The sequence below is a fragment of the Sphaerodactylus townsendi genome, linkage group LG04, assembly GCF_021028975.2.
Source record: "Sphaerodactylus townsendi isolate TG3544 linkage group LG04, MPM_Stown_v2.3, whole genome shotgun sequence".
Classification (NCBI taxonomy): domain Eukaryota; kingdom Metazoa; phylum Chordata; class Lepidosauria; order Squamata; family Sphaerodactylidae; genus Sphaerodactylus; species Sphaerodactylus townsendi.
In genome coordinates this window covers 94,964,438-94,984,381 of record NC_059428.1, presented here as the reverse complement: position 1 = coordinate 94,984,381, position 19,944 = coordinate 94,964,438, and the positions used below count along the sequence as shown (strand labels likewise).

General features: G+C 40.7%; 1 protein-coding gene across 1 annotated transcript in view; it reads right to left on the bottom strand.

The window, feature by feature from the left end:
• GABRB3 (gamma-aminobutyric acid type A receptor subunit beta3) overlaps positions 1-19,944 on the bottom strand; it is a 230,007-nt gene that overhangs the window by 33,825 nt on the left and 176,238 nt on the right. Inside the window, exon 4 of the mRNA XM_048494338.1 lies at positions 2,690-2,910. Within this exon, the coding sequence (XP_048350295.1) occupies positions 2,690-2,910 (221 nt within the window). The remainder of the gene's footprint in view (positions 1-2,689; positions 2,911-19,944) is intronic.

Here is a 19,944-nt window from a genome sequence, read left to right as displayed (position 1 = left end):
CAGAACAGCAAGCAAAGAGAAAATAAATAACATACTCAAGGCTTGGAATAGCTATGGGGTGTCTGCAACTGGTTGGTGCCAGTTCAAGAAACACTTCCTTTTCTAATAAGTATCTGCCAATGGCAGCTAATTCCGCAGGCAAGATTCTCAAGGTTCTCACCTCTACTTTAGATACGTTATTTTTCTACTGTATATGTGCGGCAGCTGTGGCACTACAGCATACTCTCCAAAATGATCCCATCTTAAATTAATCAACATTTAAGCTAATTTTTGAAATTCCACTGTTTTATTAATTACAAATTTGATCAATTCATGTTTGTTAGGAAAACAAATTATTTTTCATGGCATTCAATATTAGATTAAATGTATCAGCCCCATCAAAGATTTGTGATTTTGTTAAAACTAACATCTATTTCAATGGAAATATTTCACAGTCTCTTCTGGGTAATCAAATGCTTAATAACTGAGGGATAAGATCTTATGTAGGCTGTGAATTTTCTGTTGTTATAAGTCTTATTTCAGTCCTGTAATATATTTCCATTTTAAACAAGTTGTTCACTTGTTCTCATACTGAGTATTAGCCTTTTTATTACACATCTGGAAAAACAATATTTTCTTCCTCCAGAATGCAACTTCTGCATGTTTTCCTCTAGGGTTATGTTCACAAACACACACAGTCAGCAAGTCTTTAAAACCTCCAGCTTAAATATTTACACACCAAGTGCCACATTTTTTAATTAGAGGGAGGAAACCTGTCACAGCACAAGGAAAGGATCTCCAGCAGCTTTCATTTCAGCGCAAAATTATTTAAACCAGTGCAACTCAGGTCTGTGTGTAGATGAAACAAGCAGGTATACAGTTTTCTAGCACTAGAGATTTTATGAATTACCCTTATTAACATATTAGTTTTGTAAGCACAGAGGGGGTTTTTCATTCAAAGATGCCTTCAGGAAAGAACTGTTAAGTGTGGTTCTATAGTTATTTTCCTTGATGATTTTCTTTACACAGTGCAACTTCGAGGGCTGGTGTTGAGAGGAAAGGCCGATTAGCTTTTCCCCCTTTCACAGTTTCCCCACTGAAACTTTTACACTAAATCTGATTTATTTTGTGAACTGGATTATTTCCTACTATGGTTAAAAATAGCTGAAAATAGCTATTTATTTATTTATTGAAGAAAACTACTGAGATGTGAAAAAGTTAAATATCACTATTCCTTCCCATGGTAATTTCCCCCCTTTAACTAACAGCTACCACAGCTATGTTATGCTAAAAAGGCAGTTTGTTGCAGTGGCTGGAGTGTTAGATTAGGATGTGGGAGACTCAGGCTCCTTCCGCACACATGCAGAATAATGCACTTTCAATCCACTTTCACAGTTGTTTGCAAACCTCCCCTCCCCTCCCTTGTCTATGCCATCTTCATGGTTACTCACATGCTAAATGGGTGGATCCCATCCAACACATGCAAATCAAGTTTGCTAATTGCACCCTTTACACTTGTTAACAGGCAAATGGTTCTTTCTCCCACTCTGGACATTCCACAGGTATATATACTCTGCTTGCTTTACTACCATCAGATCCTCTGAAGGTGCAGCCACAGATGCAGGCAAAACATCAGGAGAAAATGCTACTAGAACATGGCCATACAGCCAGGAAACCACACAACACCCCAGTGATTCCGGCTGTGAAAGCCTTCGACAATAACATGGTTTTTATTGCTATCTTTGTGGTCACAATAACAATGAGTACAGAGGCAATGGGAGAAAGATAGTCTGTATGTTAGATCTTTGGATGAAATAGAATTTTGCTCCTTTTACAATAAGGAACTTTATGAACATAATTCCCTTTTCTTTGGGCTGGGAAGGTTTTCCAGGGTTTATCATTTTGGGCAATCCAGGTATTGCAGGGTACCCTGCCTGTTGGCAGGAAGTTTATATATAAGCTCAGTGACTGTACCACACTATTATTAAATGGGGCAAGGTTGAGAACAACTGGAAACACAGATTTTCTTTATATGTACTGCCCACCTTTTCAACAAAAACTTCCAGCTCATTGAACAGGGAGCATTTCATTGAACCCACTCCCATATTAGAGGGGTGATCTGACTCTCTGATCTCAATGTGGTCAGATTCCCACACTGTGACACCACATAGAAGGCTATTAGAAATGTTTCAGTGGGATGTACCTTAATATAAGAGGGACTGCACCATCACAGTTAACTGTGAGGATTAGAACTAATGGAGAGTCTCCCTGCTTTCATTGGTGTGGAGTTTCATCACACAATTGGACTGGTCCATGCAATGATCTATTTCCATATGTTACAGCTTCCAAATAGAATTGCTCCCAGCAAGCTTCCCATATAGGTAGTTGCAATGTGAGCATTTACCCTGTGATTTCAGCATCACTGTATTGCATATCCTCAGCTAACCCTTTTAATGGATTTTAGTCTTAAAATACTGGGGTCTGATACCTTTCTTAACTTTACAGTTTTTCTTATCAGCAAATAAACTCTGACTCAGGATGCTGTTCAACAAAATTGGGGTAAGGTAAGAAACTTTAACAGTGTCATTTGTTCTCCACAGGCATCTTTCAGAATTATATAATATGTTGCAGAGAGTACCTAAGAAAGCAAAGATCAACAATACAAAGAACAAAACAATGTCAGAGAAATGACAGTTGCACAGCTACATACCTGAGGCCGTACAACACGGTGCCATCTGGATGAAGGCGAATCATTCGATTCTTCACAGTGACGCCATGCACAAATGACTTCTTGTCATTTAAGAAGTAAGTATCAGGCACCCATAGTTGATCTGCTACTCTGTTATCAAGCGTAAGGTTAAGAGGAATTCCAGCATAGGCTAGTCTTTTGTCCCTCCAATATTGTTGAAAATACATCGTTAATGTGTAGTCCTGGGGGAGAGAAGAACCATTTTAGTCTTGTTATTTGGTACAGCTTTTTCATCTTTATATAACAAAGTTTTGCTGTAAGCCTAGCTTTAGGAAATCTTGGTCTCAACTTTTGAAAGCTATTTCATAAATACTATAATTTTGGATTTTGTTAGCAAATGTTATCAGAGGTTCAAATAAAATAGTGATATAGGATAGTTCAAAACATATAAAATTTGGCTTGCTTTTATTCTTAATGGCTAGCTTTGAAATTCCCACCATTTTTGAGAAGATTAGATAAGGGAACTTTCTTAAACATTTGCTATCCTAGGATCATTTTGGAATGACACGGCCATCAGTCCTTTTTTTCTGAAATGAAAATTAGACATGACTTCCTCAAGAGAAAAAAATATCCAAACATTTAACTGGAAAAGCTCTCCTTGGTAAGGGCTAGTTGTCACTACTATTCAGAGGAATAACAGTTATATTCTACTTCCAATGCTCATCAACAATTTCTATTAGTGCATCGTCAAAAGCACAATATACCCCCTGGCGCTCTATGTAATTTTCTGATCTAGAGAATAGGATCAAATACATTATCTACTAGTGATAGCTTAATTAAATCTTGGTTTTAGTAGTAATACAATTGCAAAGCTTTTTTATTGGCTTCTAATAGGTAAGCTGGAAAAAAGCAACAACCGAAATTTTAAAACCCACCGGTATACATGTGTAGCATCAGAAAACACAATATAGTACAATGTTAGTAATTTGATTAAACTGGAAGCTGTCTAAACACTACATGTCCCAAGAAAGAGAATAAATAGCTAGGCAGGCACATCACAGCTCTCTTGTGTGCTCTCCCTGGTGTTCCATTAAGATTCCAACTGGGGAAAGCTCTACTGCATAACGAAGATAAAGTTTCCTGCCCAGCAACAGCACTGGTTTCCTTGGTGTAGAAGAGAAAGTGCTAGGTTTCATAACTGTACTGTTCTAAGCTGAATTCTATCAGTGGCTGTATCAGTGCCTGAATACCATTATACTGTCACTAAAGAGTGTACTAACCTCGCCTTATTTCATCTATGCAAGTTGTGTGTGCCAGTTCCTTTAAATGAAAAAAAAAATGGGAGTGAGAAATACATACGCTTTCTGAAAAAGGGTGGTGGGATGTTTTGCTCACATGGTTCAAGCAAAAAAAGTGTGATTTATGATCACACAGTCTAGTTAAAATACACTGAAAATTTAATACATGCTGATAGGGAAAACAGATTTTCCATTATAGCAAAATAAAAATGTATTACCAATCTGTCTTTGGCAAAGTGAAATTGGAAAAACAGTCCTCCCAAATTATAAAGCAATCTCCAATTAAGAATAAAATTAATGATGTTTCTAACAGCATAAATCCCATAAATTAGTTATTAACATTGGCTTCCATTTCCTTTTGAGTAAGAGATACGATATTTTAACAAACTAGCCATGAAGTACAGCAAATAGTTCCTCAGAACGCCTCTTTACTAAGCATTTATGTTTAAAGTCAGAATACCCTGTTTCTTCAGTGGTACTGATCTTTAAACAACTTACAGAAAAACTTCTGGTTTCAGAGGGTTTATTCTTCCTAAGCATGCAGATACGTACTGTGAATTATTTATTATTTTAAACATTTACATCCCACCTCTCTACAACTATAACTTAGATGGCTACAACATAAGATTGAAATACAATAATTAAAATTTTTGAAAATCCCTAAGCCACCCACCCTTATCATACCATACATCAGCAGGAAAAATACACTAGAATTAAAAACAAACAGAAAAACAGAAAATATGATTAAAATGATGATATTCAAAAACTAATATTAAAATAAACCTGAAATCATCAACATTGAAGACACATATTTACATGTATATGAAAAATACTACTCCCACTGAAATATTTGGTGGCAGCTTAGAATGTAAGCCAGGCTGGGGTATAGAAAGAGTCACACTCAGATGTCCTTCCCTTTTATAGGGGCAAAAAATCCAAACTTCACATACACGCTACAGGGGGTCAGTGCTATCAGTCACAGACCAGGAAAGGGATTTGGGCGTCTTAGTGGATAGTTCCATGGGAATGTCAACTCAATGCATGGCAGCTGTGAAAAAGGCAAACTCTATGCTGGGGATAATTAGGAAAGGAATTGATAATAAAACTGCAAAGATTGTCATGCCCTTATATAAAGCAGTGGTGCAACTGCACTTGGAGTACTGTGTTCAGTTCTGGTCGCCACATCTCAAAAAGGATATTGAAGAGATAGAAAAAGTGCAGAGAAGGGCAACGAGGATGATTGAGGGACCTTCCTTATGAGGAGAGGCTGCAGCATTTGGGACTCTTTAGTTTGGAGAGGAGATGTCTGAGGGGGGATATGATTGAAGTTATAAAATTATGCATGGGGTAGAAAATGTTGACAGAGAAATTTTTCTCTCTTTCTCACAATACTAGAACCAGGGGGCATACACTGAAAACGCTGGGGGGAAGAATTAGGACTAATAAAAGGAAACATTACTTCACGCAACGTGTGATTGGTGTTTGGAATATGCTGTCACAGGAGGTGGTGATGGCCACTAACCTGGATAGCTTTAAAAGGGGCTTGAACAGATTTATGGAGGAGAAGTCAATTTATGGCTACCAATCTTGATTCTCTTTGATCTGAGATTGCAAATGCCTTAACAGTCCAGGTGGTTGAGGTCAACAGCCACAGAAGGCCATTGCTTTCACCTCCTGCATGTGAGCTGCCAAAGGCACCTGGTGGGCCACTGTGAGTAGCAGAGAGCTGGACTAGATGGACTCTGGTCTGATCCAGCTGGCTTGTTCTTATGTTCTTACTCCCTGGGTGGGTCTCAAGGAAACTTGTAAGCTAGAATGGTCTGGTGGAGGACTCCTGCATGCCATGGAGCACCTGAAGAGGCAGCAGTGGTGGCCCAGAAAACATTTATTTCAGTAGCATCAGCTGGATGATTACTAGAGTCCAATTCAAAACCTCTGAAGGAAAAGGTGACTGGTTGTGGTGGGTTTTTCAAGCTGTGTGGCTGTGATCTGGTAGATCTTGTTCCTAACGTTTCACCTGCATCTGTGGCTGGCATCTTTAGAGGTGTATCACAGAGAACAGTCTCTTTTACACTGTGTCTAGTGAGAAGGGAAAGTTTAGTGGGTTATATATTGTCCATGTCCCAGGGAGGGGGAACCAATCAGTAAGTGTTTGGGTGGAACTTGCTGTGCAAAGGTGTGGTTGAGTGCATTGTATTGCGGGTGGGGTTATCAGTCCATTTTTTAAGTACTGATAGCCAAGATTTGTTAATTTTCAGAATTTCTTCTTTCTTGTTGACGTTGTCTTGGTGTTTGTGAATTTCAGTGGCCTCCCTGTGCAGTCTGACATAGTAACCTTCTGAATGGTCCAGAATTTCAGTGTTTTCAAATAAAATGTTTTGTCCAGTTTTGTTTAAGACATGTTCTGCAACTGCAGATTTTTCAGAATGGTTAAGCCGACAATGTCTTTTGTGCTCCTTAATATGAGTCTTAATGCTGCATTTTGTGGTGCCAATGTAGACCTTTCCACAGCTGCAGAAGTGTGTGTGTGTGTGGGGGGGGTCTCTCTTGTCCTTTGCTGACCGTAGCATCTGCTGTATTTTCCTGGTAGGTTTGAAGATGGTTTATATATTTTTTATCAGTTTCCCTATTTGATCAGTGATTCCCTTGATGTATGGTAGAAATATTTTTCCTGTGGTGGGCTGTTTCTCCTCTGTCGTCTAGGTTTTTCTGGGTCTTAAAGCTATTCTGATTTCTGCAGAGCCCAGTCTAGATGATTGATTTCATCAGGGTGGAGGTGAGGTTCACAAATTCATTTTGCATGATCTGTCAGAGTTTTTATTATGCCTTTTTTCTGTTGTGGATGGTGGTTGGAGTTTTTATGTAGATATTGGTCTGTGTGCGTTGGTTTTCTGTATACTGTGTGGCCCAATTGGTGGTTGGGTCTGCGAAAGACCAAGACATATAAAAAAGGCACTTTTCCTTCTTTTTCAGTTTTCATGGTAAATTGGATGTTTGGGTGGATGCTACTAAGGTGGTCCAGAAAATTCAGCAATTCCTTCTTGTCATGGCTCCAGATTGTAAACGTGTCATCCACAAATCAGAACCAAGTTGCGGGTTTTCTGGGTGCTGTTTTGAGGGCTTGTTTCTCAAAATGTTCCATGTGAAAATTGGCTATCACTGGGCTGAGGGAGCTTCCCATGGTTACCCCATCTGTCTGCTCATAGTAATCATTGTCCCATTGGAAGTAGCTGGTTGTTAGGCAGTGTTGAAATAAAGCTGTGATGTCATCTGGAAACATCTGGTGACCGTTTTGCAAGATATTTGTTCTAAAATCCGTCTAATCAAATCTGATTCAAATGCTTCTTCAGTGTTAGATTCTTTACCGAAAGTATCAGAAATAACCATTTTTTAAGGCTGCATGGATCATTTTTAGATTCTTAACTGAAATGTACATAGGTTTTGGGGAAGCAAAGGTTACCATTTCGAAGCTCGATTATTGCGCACTGTGGTTGCTTAAAAGCTGCCATGAAAAAGTGTTTGTGCCTTTGGCCAAGATACAAAGGTGCAAGGTTTTACCAAAGCAGCCAATGATATGTAATAGTTAAAAGGTCACACTAGGATCTGGGAAGACCAGGTTCAAATCCCCACTTTGTCATAGAAGCTTGCTGGGTTGTTGCAAAGGAAAAAAAAATGGAGGAAGACAGAATTATGTTGTAAACCAGTTTGGGTTCCATTGTGGTATAAGTATCTATATAAGTATATAAAAGCAAGGTATAAGCAGTGGTGGAATTCAGCAGGTTTATACCAGTTCAGCAGAACCGGCTGTTAAAATGGTGCTTGTAAATAACCAGTTGTTAAATTATTTTAATCCCACCACTGGAACCGGTTGTTAAAATTATTTGAATCCCACCACTGGGTATAAGTATCTATATAAATATATTTAAGTAAGCTGCAGTTTGACCTTTGTTGAAAAAAGCCTTCACCAAACAAGGTGTAGGCCAATTGACACTCCATTTTAGGGGCCAGTGTATTTGAACAGGTCTTCACAGAGCTGGTCAAGTGAACTAGAATAAATGAGATAAAACTGAATCCAAATAAGATGGAGGCGAAGGCTGATGTTTAAGAAAGAATTCATCTTTGGATATATTATTGTCTTGCAACATTTAAACATATACCTGGGAGAAAATTAATTTCTGTACTGTTTTATCTAAACTAACTCTAAAATATGGCTATAGCAGTATTTAACATCCCAGATATCAGCAAATGCTGAAAACGTAGGCAGGACATTAGACATTTTAAACATTTTCATTCCTTGAAAGCAAGAGATATTTGGCAATGATTTATGATACCGGTAGTCCTCAGATAATCCTAGATCCTACAAGTCCTCAGATAACCCTAATTTACCAGAATGGTACATTCAGATTTGGAACATTGATTTGTTGTGCAAGATCTACGGTATATGAAATTAAAATATGGATGAAATATAAAGGTATCACAGAACAGGACTGTGGTTAAAGATATTTTTAAAATGTGTCAGGGTTGAAAACAACTTTTTGCAAGTAAGGATTTCTCATTTATTTTATTTTGATACCTATTTATACTGAGTAGTAAAATACTATATATGATTTTTGTATAATTATGAACTGCTCATGGATAAGATATTGAAACTGAACTTGTATGTGTGTTTGTGTGTATTTAAAATAAAAGTGATGGTTCTTCTAAAGAGTAAGAAGTTCCCATAAATCCCAGATGGTATGAAATATTTAGTTTCAAGTTTGACTGTTAATGTCTAAGGTACTCTATAAAATTCTAAGATGTATCAGTTTAATAATTTTTATTATATACAGTATTAGTACCAGCATCATTGCACTGTTCTTAACTGGGGAGAATATCAAATTAGAAAAATTTAGAGGGTATCCATATTTTCCCATCTATAGGAAAGACTTGCAAGTTTTAGAGGAAAACCAGCATGACGGAGCAAGGTTAAAAAATTATTCTCACTCCCCTCATATTTGCTTTCTGTTTCAAATTGCAGTATTGTACATAGAAATTTGTATAAAACTACTCCCAATGTATATTCCCACCCTCAGAATGACAAAATGTTTGATTTCCACAGATGAAGATTGTCAGTGCAATCCTGGGGGTGAGGTGGTGAATGAGCTCAGAGAACCAAGTAACCCAAACACCAGTGTATCTAGAGATACACCATCCTCAGTTACTCTAGCACAGGGCCCACTGCTGCTCTCAGGCACCAGCAGAGGCGGAACTACCAAAGGATGGGGGGTGCGCGATGCACCGGGCGCAGGCCTGCAGGGGGCGCCAAAATCAAAAATATATTTTGAAACTTTTTGTGTGTTTTTACTTTGTCGGCTGGCAGGGGCCGCAGTTTATAGACTAGTGGCACCAAATTTCATGCTAGCCTCAGTCGACACTCCTTATGATACCAGCCAGGTTTGGTGAAGTTTGGTTAAGGGGGGTCCAAAGTTATGGACCCCCAAAGGGGGTGCCCCCATTCCCCATTGTTTTCAATGGGAGCTAATAGTAGATGGGGCTACCCTTTTGAGGGTCCACAGCTTTGGACCCCCTGAACCAAACTTCACCAAACATGGGTGGTATCATCAGGAGAGTCTCCTGAAAGTAGCCTGAAATTTTGGTACGGCTAATTTAAACACACACACTCTCTCTCTGGTGAAAACCTTAACACTGAAAATTCGAAAAAAATCACTTCAGTTTTATACCTGCAGTAACTGTGATGCTATGTTACGACTGTACATCCTTGGTTCCATTCAGCCAATTATTCTTCTTATGGCTGAACTATTGGTTCCTAGCAACTAATGAGTGTTTTATCTGTCTAGTGTGCCAAAGTTATCTGGAAGCTAAGTAACTGCAAGTGATGGCGATTATTCAAGCTCCCACCTTTTAAAAGGAGAATCTAATTCAGTCTTCTTTCCCTGATGTACTCCCCTTCTTAGAAAACTGACAGAGTACCATTTTACATTAGCTGGATAGGCTTGAGAGGGTATCAACTCCTGTCTTTACAAAGAAATTGCAGACTTCCTAGACCACCAAGGATCCACAGGCACCAGTTTGAGAAATGCTGTTCTAAAACGTGTTCTTTTTCCTTCAATTTGCCACTCACAGCTTCTTTTGACATTCGAACTACATCAAGGTACATTTATGTAACTAATATATCTCACACATACATACAAAAAGCAATATTTTACACCAGGCAACTTTTGTTCACTTGTGTAACACTAAAGAAATTTCTTTTGTTTATTTTAAAGCAAAGATTTCATCAACTCCCCCCTTCTCCTTCTGGAACATTAGTGAGTCTAGTAGCTATCAGGGCATATTGCATAATCCTGGAAAACTGTGTGTTACAAGACGTAACTGCCTAAGCCTCCCAGATTATTGCTTCTGCAGCTTACATAGACATATTCTGGAAATAATGCAGTGTGAGCATTGAAAATCAATAGCTATTGATGGCTAGTTACACATGGTAATAGGACAGTGCTAAATTAGTATGTAATTTTGTTTTACCTCTTTGGTCTAGAAGTTGTGACAATAATTTTGACTTGGCTTAATGATATATTAATTTTCAGTCTCTGGTACAACCAAAACTGCCTCTTTAGGTCCATGCCACTATTTCGGTGTTTATAATTGTACTGAGCAAGGTTGCCATATCAACCAGTGTTAGAGATACTGCATGAAAGAGATGGTTGGTTGGCATAGCAACAAGAGGCAAGATATCTTCATTTCGACATGTGAAGAGAAATTGACCACAGCAGCACAAGAGAGTAGCATTTGGTGCACAGGAAGAAAAAAAGGGGCAATGCCATGAAATGGTTTTCATTGTAATATAGTCAGCTCTTTCCCATATTATTTGAAAGATGGTCTATCAGTGGAGCCATGCATGAATGTCAAGATCAGAAACCCTGATTTTGAGATAAATATTGATGCATAAACCAAACATGTAAAATATGGTATGGATGCTTACCATTTCTGAAAAAAAAAAGATTTCAAATGGCTTACAGTAAAACACTAATTTCTACATAATCTAATCTACCTTAGTTTTATCCACATTGCGAAAGTGGTGCTGTAAGTGACAATTTATATGTAGGATTACATAGAAGGTGCAGGAGCCTTTATGATTTAATGGAGTATATAGCATTTGAAAAGCAGACTTTCTTCATTCATGGATAAACATAATGAAACAATCTAGCATAAATTCCATAACATGCCTGTCTGCGAACTCTCAAATCAGGATCTAACAGGGGCTTATGGAAGTGTTCTGCAATGGGCAAGTACAGGGTGTTTAATGAAAAGTATGGAGTGTTGTATATATATAATGCAGAAGTACGATGGGCTGCATACATAATTCAGAAGCAAAGCTATGAACTGATATGAAAACTCTACAGTAATGCCCAGCTCTACCAATAAATGGTCCTTAGTTTAAGAAAATAAAGTCACACAGGTGTAGGTCAGAAACTGTGCCCCTGAAGACCTTGGGTTATATCCAACCTTCAATTTCTGTTAATGAAACACACTTCCATCAGTAGAATAAAACTTTTCATCCTTTCCCTCCCCACTGAGCTCCCTGATATAGTCCTTGGTCTTCCAGAAACGGCATTTTGGCAGAAAGATTCCATTCTGCTACTAGCAAATTCAGTCTGAATTTAACCCCAATACACTTAAGCATGAAAATTAGTCTTGGATTTTGAAAAAGTCCATATGGTACACAGGGCTGCATAAATCCCTGTGCAGCTAAAGGATCTGCAGCATAAAGTTTTGTCAGATATTTTTAGCCAACTATCACTGATAACTGAGTACAGTATCACTGTATTTTGAGTTAGCCATAAGTTAGCCATACTGACTACTACTGTAGTCAGTAGTACATCACAGTTATTTACTACCACACCTAACAATAGTTATTTTTCTCTGCCAGCCTTTGATTACTAAATCCATTATCTTCATGAATACAAGAACTATTGCTAGTACCAGCATTTGTACTAATTGAAATGGTACAAGCATGATGAAAAAATGCAGGAATATGTAGGTGCCCTTCCCCACCCCATCACCTTGCTATTGGGAATACTGGAATACTGTCCAATTCTACAGAAACCTGGAACAGTGCTGGGCTACATTAAATTTTGAATTATTTAATTGGAGGTAGTGTGTTCAAGGATTGGAGGTAGTGTGTTCTCCAGAACACACTATTGGAGGTAGTGTGTTCTCCAGAACACACTATTGGAGGTAGTGTGTTCAAGGATTCAGACAGCTAGTAGGCAGAGCCAATAGAGGAAGAATGCAACCAAAAAGGAAGAATGTTGAATATTCTGATTCACTGAGAAAAACTTAAATATCTCTAGAAAACTACAAGTCGAAAAGACAAATATCCCTTGGCTAAGCAAAGTACTAAAACTATTTCACATAGTACATTTTCCCCCTTTTAAAGCTAACATTCTCAAAGGAATTGGGTGGATTTATTTAGAATCATTTTAATGACTTGAAAAAAGCTAGCAAAACGTTTGAAGACCTGACTTTATTCTGTGATACACATTGCCTTGGAGAAAGAAACAAAGATTCCTTGACACTGGCTCCAAATTTCACTCAAGTTATACTTTTCAATCCCTTCCCTGAACATTAAGAAAAATAAATTGGCACAAATATAACTGCTTTGGCTACCTTAGTGGTTGAAATACCAATTTGTCCTGAACCAGTCCTGGGATAAAAGTTATATTGACTGTGTCTGCAGTGTTGAGAAAGAGCGGCTGCGGCTCAACTGGGGCCCGCCATTGCAGATGGGCGGGCCTCGGCACAAGCCACGTTTCGCCCTGGTAAAAGTGGCCGAGCAGCCTCAGAGTCCGGCCCGCACATGTGCAGGGGTCAGACTCTGATTGGCTCTGCATTCCCGTGTAGCCCAAAGAGACCTCGTCATATGCAGACGTAGACTGGCGCCTGCATATAAAGGGGTGGAAAAGGGGAACTGCAGGAGCTCTCCTGCTGGAACACCTCCTTAAGAGGTAGGGCTGGAGCAAGCCAGAGGTCGGGATGCCCAGCAGGAACTACCAGGCTTGCACCCTAGTGGCAGATTGGAACAGGTGCCAAGCAGGGGTCCATCACTCAACTGGCATCCCCTGCTCCAATCTGGCCCGTCATGGTCAATTCCTCCAGCAGGCAGGCTGAGGAATCTGCTTGGCACTGGGAAACAGAATTCATGCTACCCAGATGTTTGGATTACCCCCCCATGCTGCGCCATTTTGCTTCCTGTTAACTTCTTGCCAATAAATACATCTGGCAATGGACAAAATATTTTACCCACAAAAAGAATGTGTTGTGTGTTTATTGGATCAAAAGGGGGTTGCAGATATTTCTTGGGCCAACAGATTCCTGCCTCGGCCCGCAAAGACAGATTTCATTTATGTGCCCTGCACTTCCATTTTCCAAATCCCCTGCCCCTTACTATCAAAAGTTTGCTGATGCTCAACGCTACACAGAAAGCAGTTTGAAAAAGCAAAGCTGCAGTTTGAAAAAGCAAAGTCTCTCCTAAATCAACAGCTTTGTACCCTGCCATCAGAATACACATAATTTGTGTCTTAATGCCCAGTGTTTCCCGAGACCATCCCTTTAGTATCTATTTAATCTGGAAATCCCCAGTACTATTCCACGAACCTATAGCCTTATCCACAAATGCCAGAGCCTTTAAATAATCCCCAAAAGTCCTAGATGCCAAACTTTTATCATTCAAAATATTATTAACAGAATATGACCCACAGACACAAGTCAAAACCTGCTCTAAACCTTCTTGAATTCAAAATAAGAACTTCAATCTCCCAAGTTGTCATAGCTCCACAGGTACTGGAATTGGGACTTGATCTGTGTCCAATGCCAGCTTCGGCAATAGGTGGCAAAAGCTGCCTCACAAGAGAGAAAGATCAATAAAGTCTTCTACCTTCAGCCTTCCCATTGAATGGCAGATTTTGACTTGTAGCCAATATGACTTCATGTTTTATTCAAATTGGACTGGGGCAAATCAATCCCTGGTTTACCAGCCAAGAGTGCCTCTTTTTCTGACACCACTGGGCATGCTTCCCCACAATTAACATATCTCTGAAAAAGCACACTCACAATTCAATAAAATTTTATAATAAGAATTAGTTTTTGTATTACATTGGAGAGTTTTCCAGCTACATCTAGTCTAGCTAAAATCTAGTCTAGATAAAAAGCTGAGTATCATTCATGAGGCCTCTGAAGTACTTATGACATTCACTCCAGATCTCAGAATGTTTTCTACCAGAAGTTTTTAACATGGAGCTCAAATATTATAGAAACACAGTAAAAGCCTCCCACAACCAAGTTTGAAATCTGTTCACCAGAGAAGAGTGCAACCATCAAAGCAAGATACCTCCAATTCCCATGTGGGGCAAAAGAAGTATGACAAAGCTGATGATTTTGAAAGCTACTGAGAAGTCCATGGAATCAACAGGATTTCACTTCCCTTCTTTTTCTAGCATTGATCACTTGCCAAAGTGACTGTGACAATTTCAGTTCCAAATCTAGACTCAAAGACAGACTTGTAATGAACCCAGATAATTCATGGTCGATTCCATGCAGCAAACATATAACAAGTTGTAGTCATAATAAAGGAACCCATTTTCCTGTTCACATGCCTGCTGTGAGGCAGCAATTGGAGCCCACGGAAACAATCCAGGTTGCTTTTGCACATTCGCATGGAGATGCCTCTCTCTCTCTTTTTTTAATTTCCTGCAACATATGCATATCTATGCAGACATGCAGAAATGAACCCACAAAGTCATGCAGTTATGACTGGCTGCACCTGCATAACTATGCAGGTACAACCCACAAAATTAAAAAAAAATAAGCCTCCCTGCAACAGCCAGGCAACGGAAAGCAGATTCACCCTGACAGTGGATGGCATCATGGAAGGGAGGGAAATGAAGCACCTCCAGCCTGGCCATTCATGTGGCAGCGGCTCCAACCTGGGATTTTTCAAAAGGATCACTGGTTTAGAAATTTTTGAAAAACCTGGGTTAGGGGAAAAATGGGGCAGGCTCGTTTGGGGCCAAGTACCCCCTCCAATGGGTTATAAAGTGCCCTGCAGCCGTTCTACTTGGCCTGTACAGAATCACCCCAATGGCATTCTAAAATATGTGTAGTTAAGCCACTTTTCAGTGCTTCAGCAATGTGTCCTAAAAGGGATAGTTTGTAATTCATCAATAGTGGCATAATTGTCTGGGTTGGAGGAGGTTTTTGACAGCAGTGCTATCATAACTATATTATTCCTTCTGTCAGTGAGGCACTGAGTACATTGTGGACTTAATCACTCCTTCTCAGCAAGATATTATTAGTAAAACCACCATAAATGATAATTGACTATGGAGAAGCAGTGGCATAGTGGATAAGAGCAGGTGCATTCTAATCTGGAGGAACTGGGTTTGATTCCCTGCTCTGCCGCTTGAGCTGTGGAGGCTTATCTGGGGAATTCAGATTAGCCTGTGCACTCCAACACATGCCAGCTGAGTGACCTTGGGCTAGTCACAATTCTTCTGAGCTCTCTCAGCCCCACCTACCTCACAGGATGTCTATTGTGAGGGGGGAAGGGAAAGGAGTTTGTAAGCCCCTTTGAGTCTCCTACAGGAGAGAAAGGGGGGATATAAATCCAACTCTTCTTCTTTATTATGAGATTTTTATACCACCCTTCTTTTGTATAGGCTCAGGATGGTTTCCAATGTTCAAGAACTATACATAATAAACCTATACATAATAAATAACTTTAAAATATTTTAGAACTTGCAATTAAAATTTAATATAGCATAGAAATTAAGTTTGGTAATTAGGCCTACACTCAAGAGCCCCCCTCCTTAATAACATATATAACTAAATTTGAATGGGCTCTCACAGAGGGGATTCAATGGGGGAAACTGGACATGAATAAGGGAAGAAGGAGGAATGGATATAGGGTGAGTATAAAAAGAATTTGGAAGCAAAAGAGAAATGGAGAAAACAAGAAGGAAAAGGGGGAAGAAGAGTTGGCAATAATATAAACGGTAGCTACCTCAATCACTCAATCACACACCTGGTGGAACATCTCTGTCTTGTAGGCCCTGTGGAATTGCAGTAGGTCCCACAGGACCCTGGTTTTCTCAGACAGAGCATTCCATCAGGTAGGGGAGAAAGCCCTGGCTGAGGCTAGCCATATATATCTCAGGCCAGGGATCACCAACAGATTTTTCTTCACTGATTATAGCTACCTTTGAGGGACATATTAGGAGAAGTATCGTAGATACATGGGCCCCAGCACATTTAGGGCTTTAAAGGATAACAACAAAACCTTAAACCTGACTCAGTACTCCACATGGAGCCAATGCAGCTGGCAAAGCAGTGCATGCCATGGGGTTTCCATGAAGCTACATTCTGCATCAGCTGGAGCTTCCAGATCAGGCCCATGGGGAGCCCAGCATAGAGCAAGTTGTAGTAATCCAACCTAGAGGTGGTGGTTGCATGGATCACTGTGGCTAGGTCAGTCTGAGACAGGTGCCTATTATTTCACTTCATGTAGATAGTAAAAGGCCATGAGCACAACATGTCACTTGAGCCTCCAATAATAAGGAGGCATCAAGGAACAAGTCTAGGTTCTTGACAGTTTGTGCAGTATTCAGTTTGTGCAGTATTCAGTTTGTGCAGTTTGTGCTGTGTTCATTTTGTGCACTGTCCAGAGCCAGTAACTGGAAATCTCAGCTTGCTCCTTCTCCCCCAACTCAGCCATAGGACCTCTGTCTTCACTGGGTTTAACTTTAACTAGTTCTCTTATAACCATTCCACCATGGCCTCCAGAAATCACACAGTCAGTGTGATTGTCCATTAACAGATAAAGTTGGGTGTCACCGCTACCATGGGGACATCCGGGGACAAGTGCCCCGGCCGCCACCTTGTGGTGGGCGCAAAAATTGCAGGTTCGTTTGTGGCTTTCTGTATTTTTTTCTGTATTTTTTTATTTTGGCCTGCAGGGGGTGCAGTTTTTAGGCTAGTGGCACCAAGATTTCAGGCTATCGTCAGGTGACACTACTGATGATACCAGCCCAGTTTGGTGAAGTTTGGTTCAGGGGGTCAAAAGTTATGGACCCCCAAAGGGGGTGACCCCATCCTCCATTGTTTCCAATGGAAGCTAATAGTAGATGGGGCTATCATTTTGAGGGTCCATAACTTTGGACCCCCTGAATCAAACTTCACTAAACCTAGGTGGTATCATAAGGATAATCTCCTGCTGATACCACCCAGGTTTGGTGAAGGTTGGTTCAGGGGATCCAAAGTTATGGACCCCCAAAAGGGGTGCTCCATCCCCCATTGTTTCCAATGGGAGCTAATGGTAGATGGAGCTACCCTTTTGAAGGTCCATAACTTTGGACCCCCTGAACCAAACTTCACTAAGCCTGGGTGGTATAATCAGGATAGCCTCCTAAAGATAGCCTAAAATTTTGGTAATGTTAGCTTAAACATTGCTCTCCTGACAGGCACCCTCAAATTTTCCCCGGGTTCTCTCTTTAAATCCACTCCCTTTGGAGTGGATTTAAAGGGAGAATCTGGGTTCCCTAGATTAAAAAAAATTGAAAGTATTGTTGAAGGCTTTCACAACCAAGTTCAACTGGTTGTTGTGAGTTTTACAGGCTGTGTGGCCGTGGTCTGGTAGATCTTGTTCCTAACGTTTCACCTGCATCTGTGGCTGGCATCTTCAGAGGTGTATCACAGAGAGAAGTCTGTTATAAGAGAAGTCTGGACACCGTGTATAACAGACTTCTCTCTGTGATACACCTCTGAAGATACCAGCCACAGATGCAGGTGAAACATTAGGAATAAGATCTACCAGACCACAGCCACGCAGCCCAGAAAACCCACAACAACCAACATTGACAATGATGCTGTTTGGGGTGGATAGGTGGGAAATCTACCCTGAAACAGCATCACTTTCAATGTTGTTTAAACTAGGGAGCCCAGATTCTCCCTTTAAAGTGGATTTAAAAGGAGAATCTGGGCTCTCTAGTTTAAACAACATTAAAAGTGATGCTGTTTCAGGGTGGATTCCCCCCCTTCAAAAAATAGCATCATTTCAATGTTGTTTAAACAAGGGAGCCCTGGATGTGTTCAGATTTGTGTGTTGGGGCATGTTCTATAATGTGATGGTGACTTTGAGATGACCTGGTGCAAAAAAATGTTGTTTGGTCATGGTGGGGGAGGGACGCTGCCCATATTGGGGGGGGGGCGCAAAACTCAGATTTTGTCCCGGGCGCCATTTTCCCTAGCTACGCCACTGATGTCATCAGCATATTGATCTGGCCCTTCCTAAATGGCAGGATTCAGGGAGGTAGAGTTGGGGAACTTCTACATCATGATAGTCAGATTATGAGTGTGGTCAGGTTCCACTTGGTTCCCTGTGCTATTTAACATCTGCATGAAATCCCTGGAAGAGATCATTTGGAGATCTAAAATGAAATATCCTTGGTGCAGTGATAATATTCAGCTCTATGTCTCCTTTCCACTTGAGTCCATGGTAGTAGTCAAAATACTGGAGTTGGGAGACAGTGGTCCATTCTGCTCAGCACAAATAAGACATCCTGTGGACGCCAAAAAAAAGTGTCCTGGGGAGGAAGTCCGCACACTTTTTCCCTAAGTTGTCTTCGGCCGATTCCCCACTTCACAAGTGAAAGTGGAGGGGACCCCTGCTCCGTGTTCGGCATGCGGTTTCACAAAGGTGTACTTCCTACCAGGATCCGAAATGATGCATGCTGAGGGGTGGGAGGAGCGGCAGAATCGGGGTGACTGCAGGTGTAGTGGGGAGTGCTGCAGGACCCCGAGGTAGTTGCCGTGAGGAGTGCACATCTAATGGTGGGTGGGGAATCAACTTTCAAGATGCTTTATTTCAGCTCAAGGCATTTGTTTTGAAAATGCTAAGATGTGGACTTTTTTTTCCAGGACTCGTCTTGAAGGCATCTCGGCTTGGCAGTGCAAACACAAAGAGGCAGGAGATATTTTATTTTTTCCACCTTCCACTCTCTTTTCTCTTTCATTTTCACAGCTTTCATTTTCATTTTCACAGCTTGTGCTCGCCATCTTCTACAGTTTGAGAGTCTCCCCTGCCGCCATTTGCTGAGTTTTTTTCCACAGAAGTTTCCTTTTCTTGCAGCTTATCTGATTGCTGTTTTCTTGTAAAACATTCATGAATAAATGTTGTTTTCCTTGGTGATCCTGCATATGTCTCTTTTTTTCATTCATTTATTTTTGTTTAGAGATAGCTATCTTTGTAGCTACAATGACATGGACAAGAGAATCACAGCTGCCTGGAGGATTAGTTTACCTCCCATTAAGAAGAACTGGGTAGACCTAGCCTTTGTGGACCATTGTGGTGTTTGACAGTGGCCAGGTCTATCCAATGCTTGTTATTGGGAGGTAGACCAGTTCTCTTAGCAGCTGCCATTCTTATTAGTGTCATCGTAGCTACAAATACAGCTTCCTCTGAACCAGGGGCAGTGAGGGGAAACAGAGGCCAGGGCACGCATGTACCTGTGTTCCTGCCTCACCCCATCACACCCTGGAATGCCCCCGCCGCCCCTGCCCCGTTGGTGCTACACACAGGCATTCCTCCCATTGGGCAAAGTGGGCAGCTGCCCAGGGCGCCTCCTTGTGGTGGGCGACAAAATTGCAGGTTCATTTGTGAAGGATTTTGTATTTTCAGTGTTTTTCTGTTTTTGGCCTGCAGGGGGAACAGATTTTAAGCTAGCAGCACCAAAATTTCAGGGATTTTTTGGGAGACTCTCCTGATGATATGACCCAGGTTTGGTGAGGTTTGGTTTAGGGAGTCCAATGTTATGGACTCCCAAAGGGAGTGCCCCCATCTCCCATTGTTTCCAATGGGAGCTAATAGGAGATGGGGGCTACTCCTTTGAGGGTCCATAACTTTGGGCCCCCTGAACCAAACTGCAC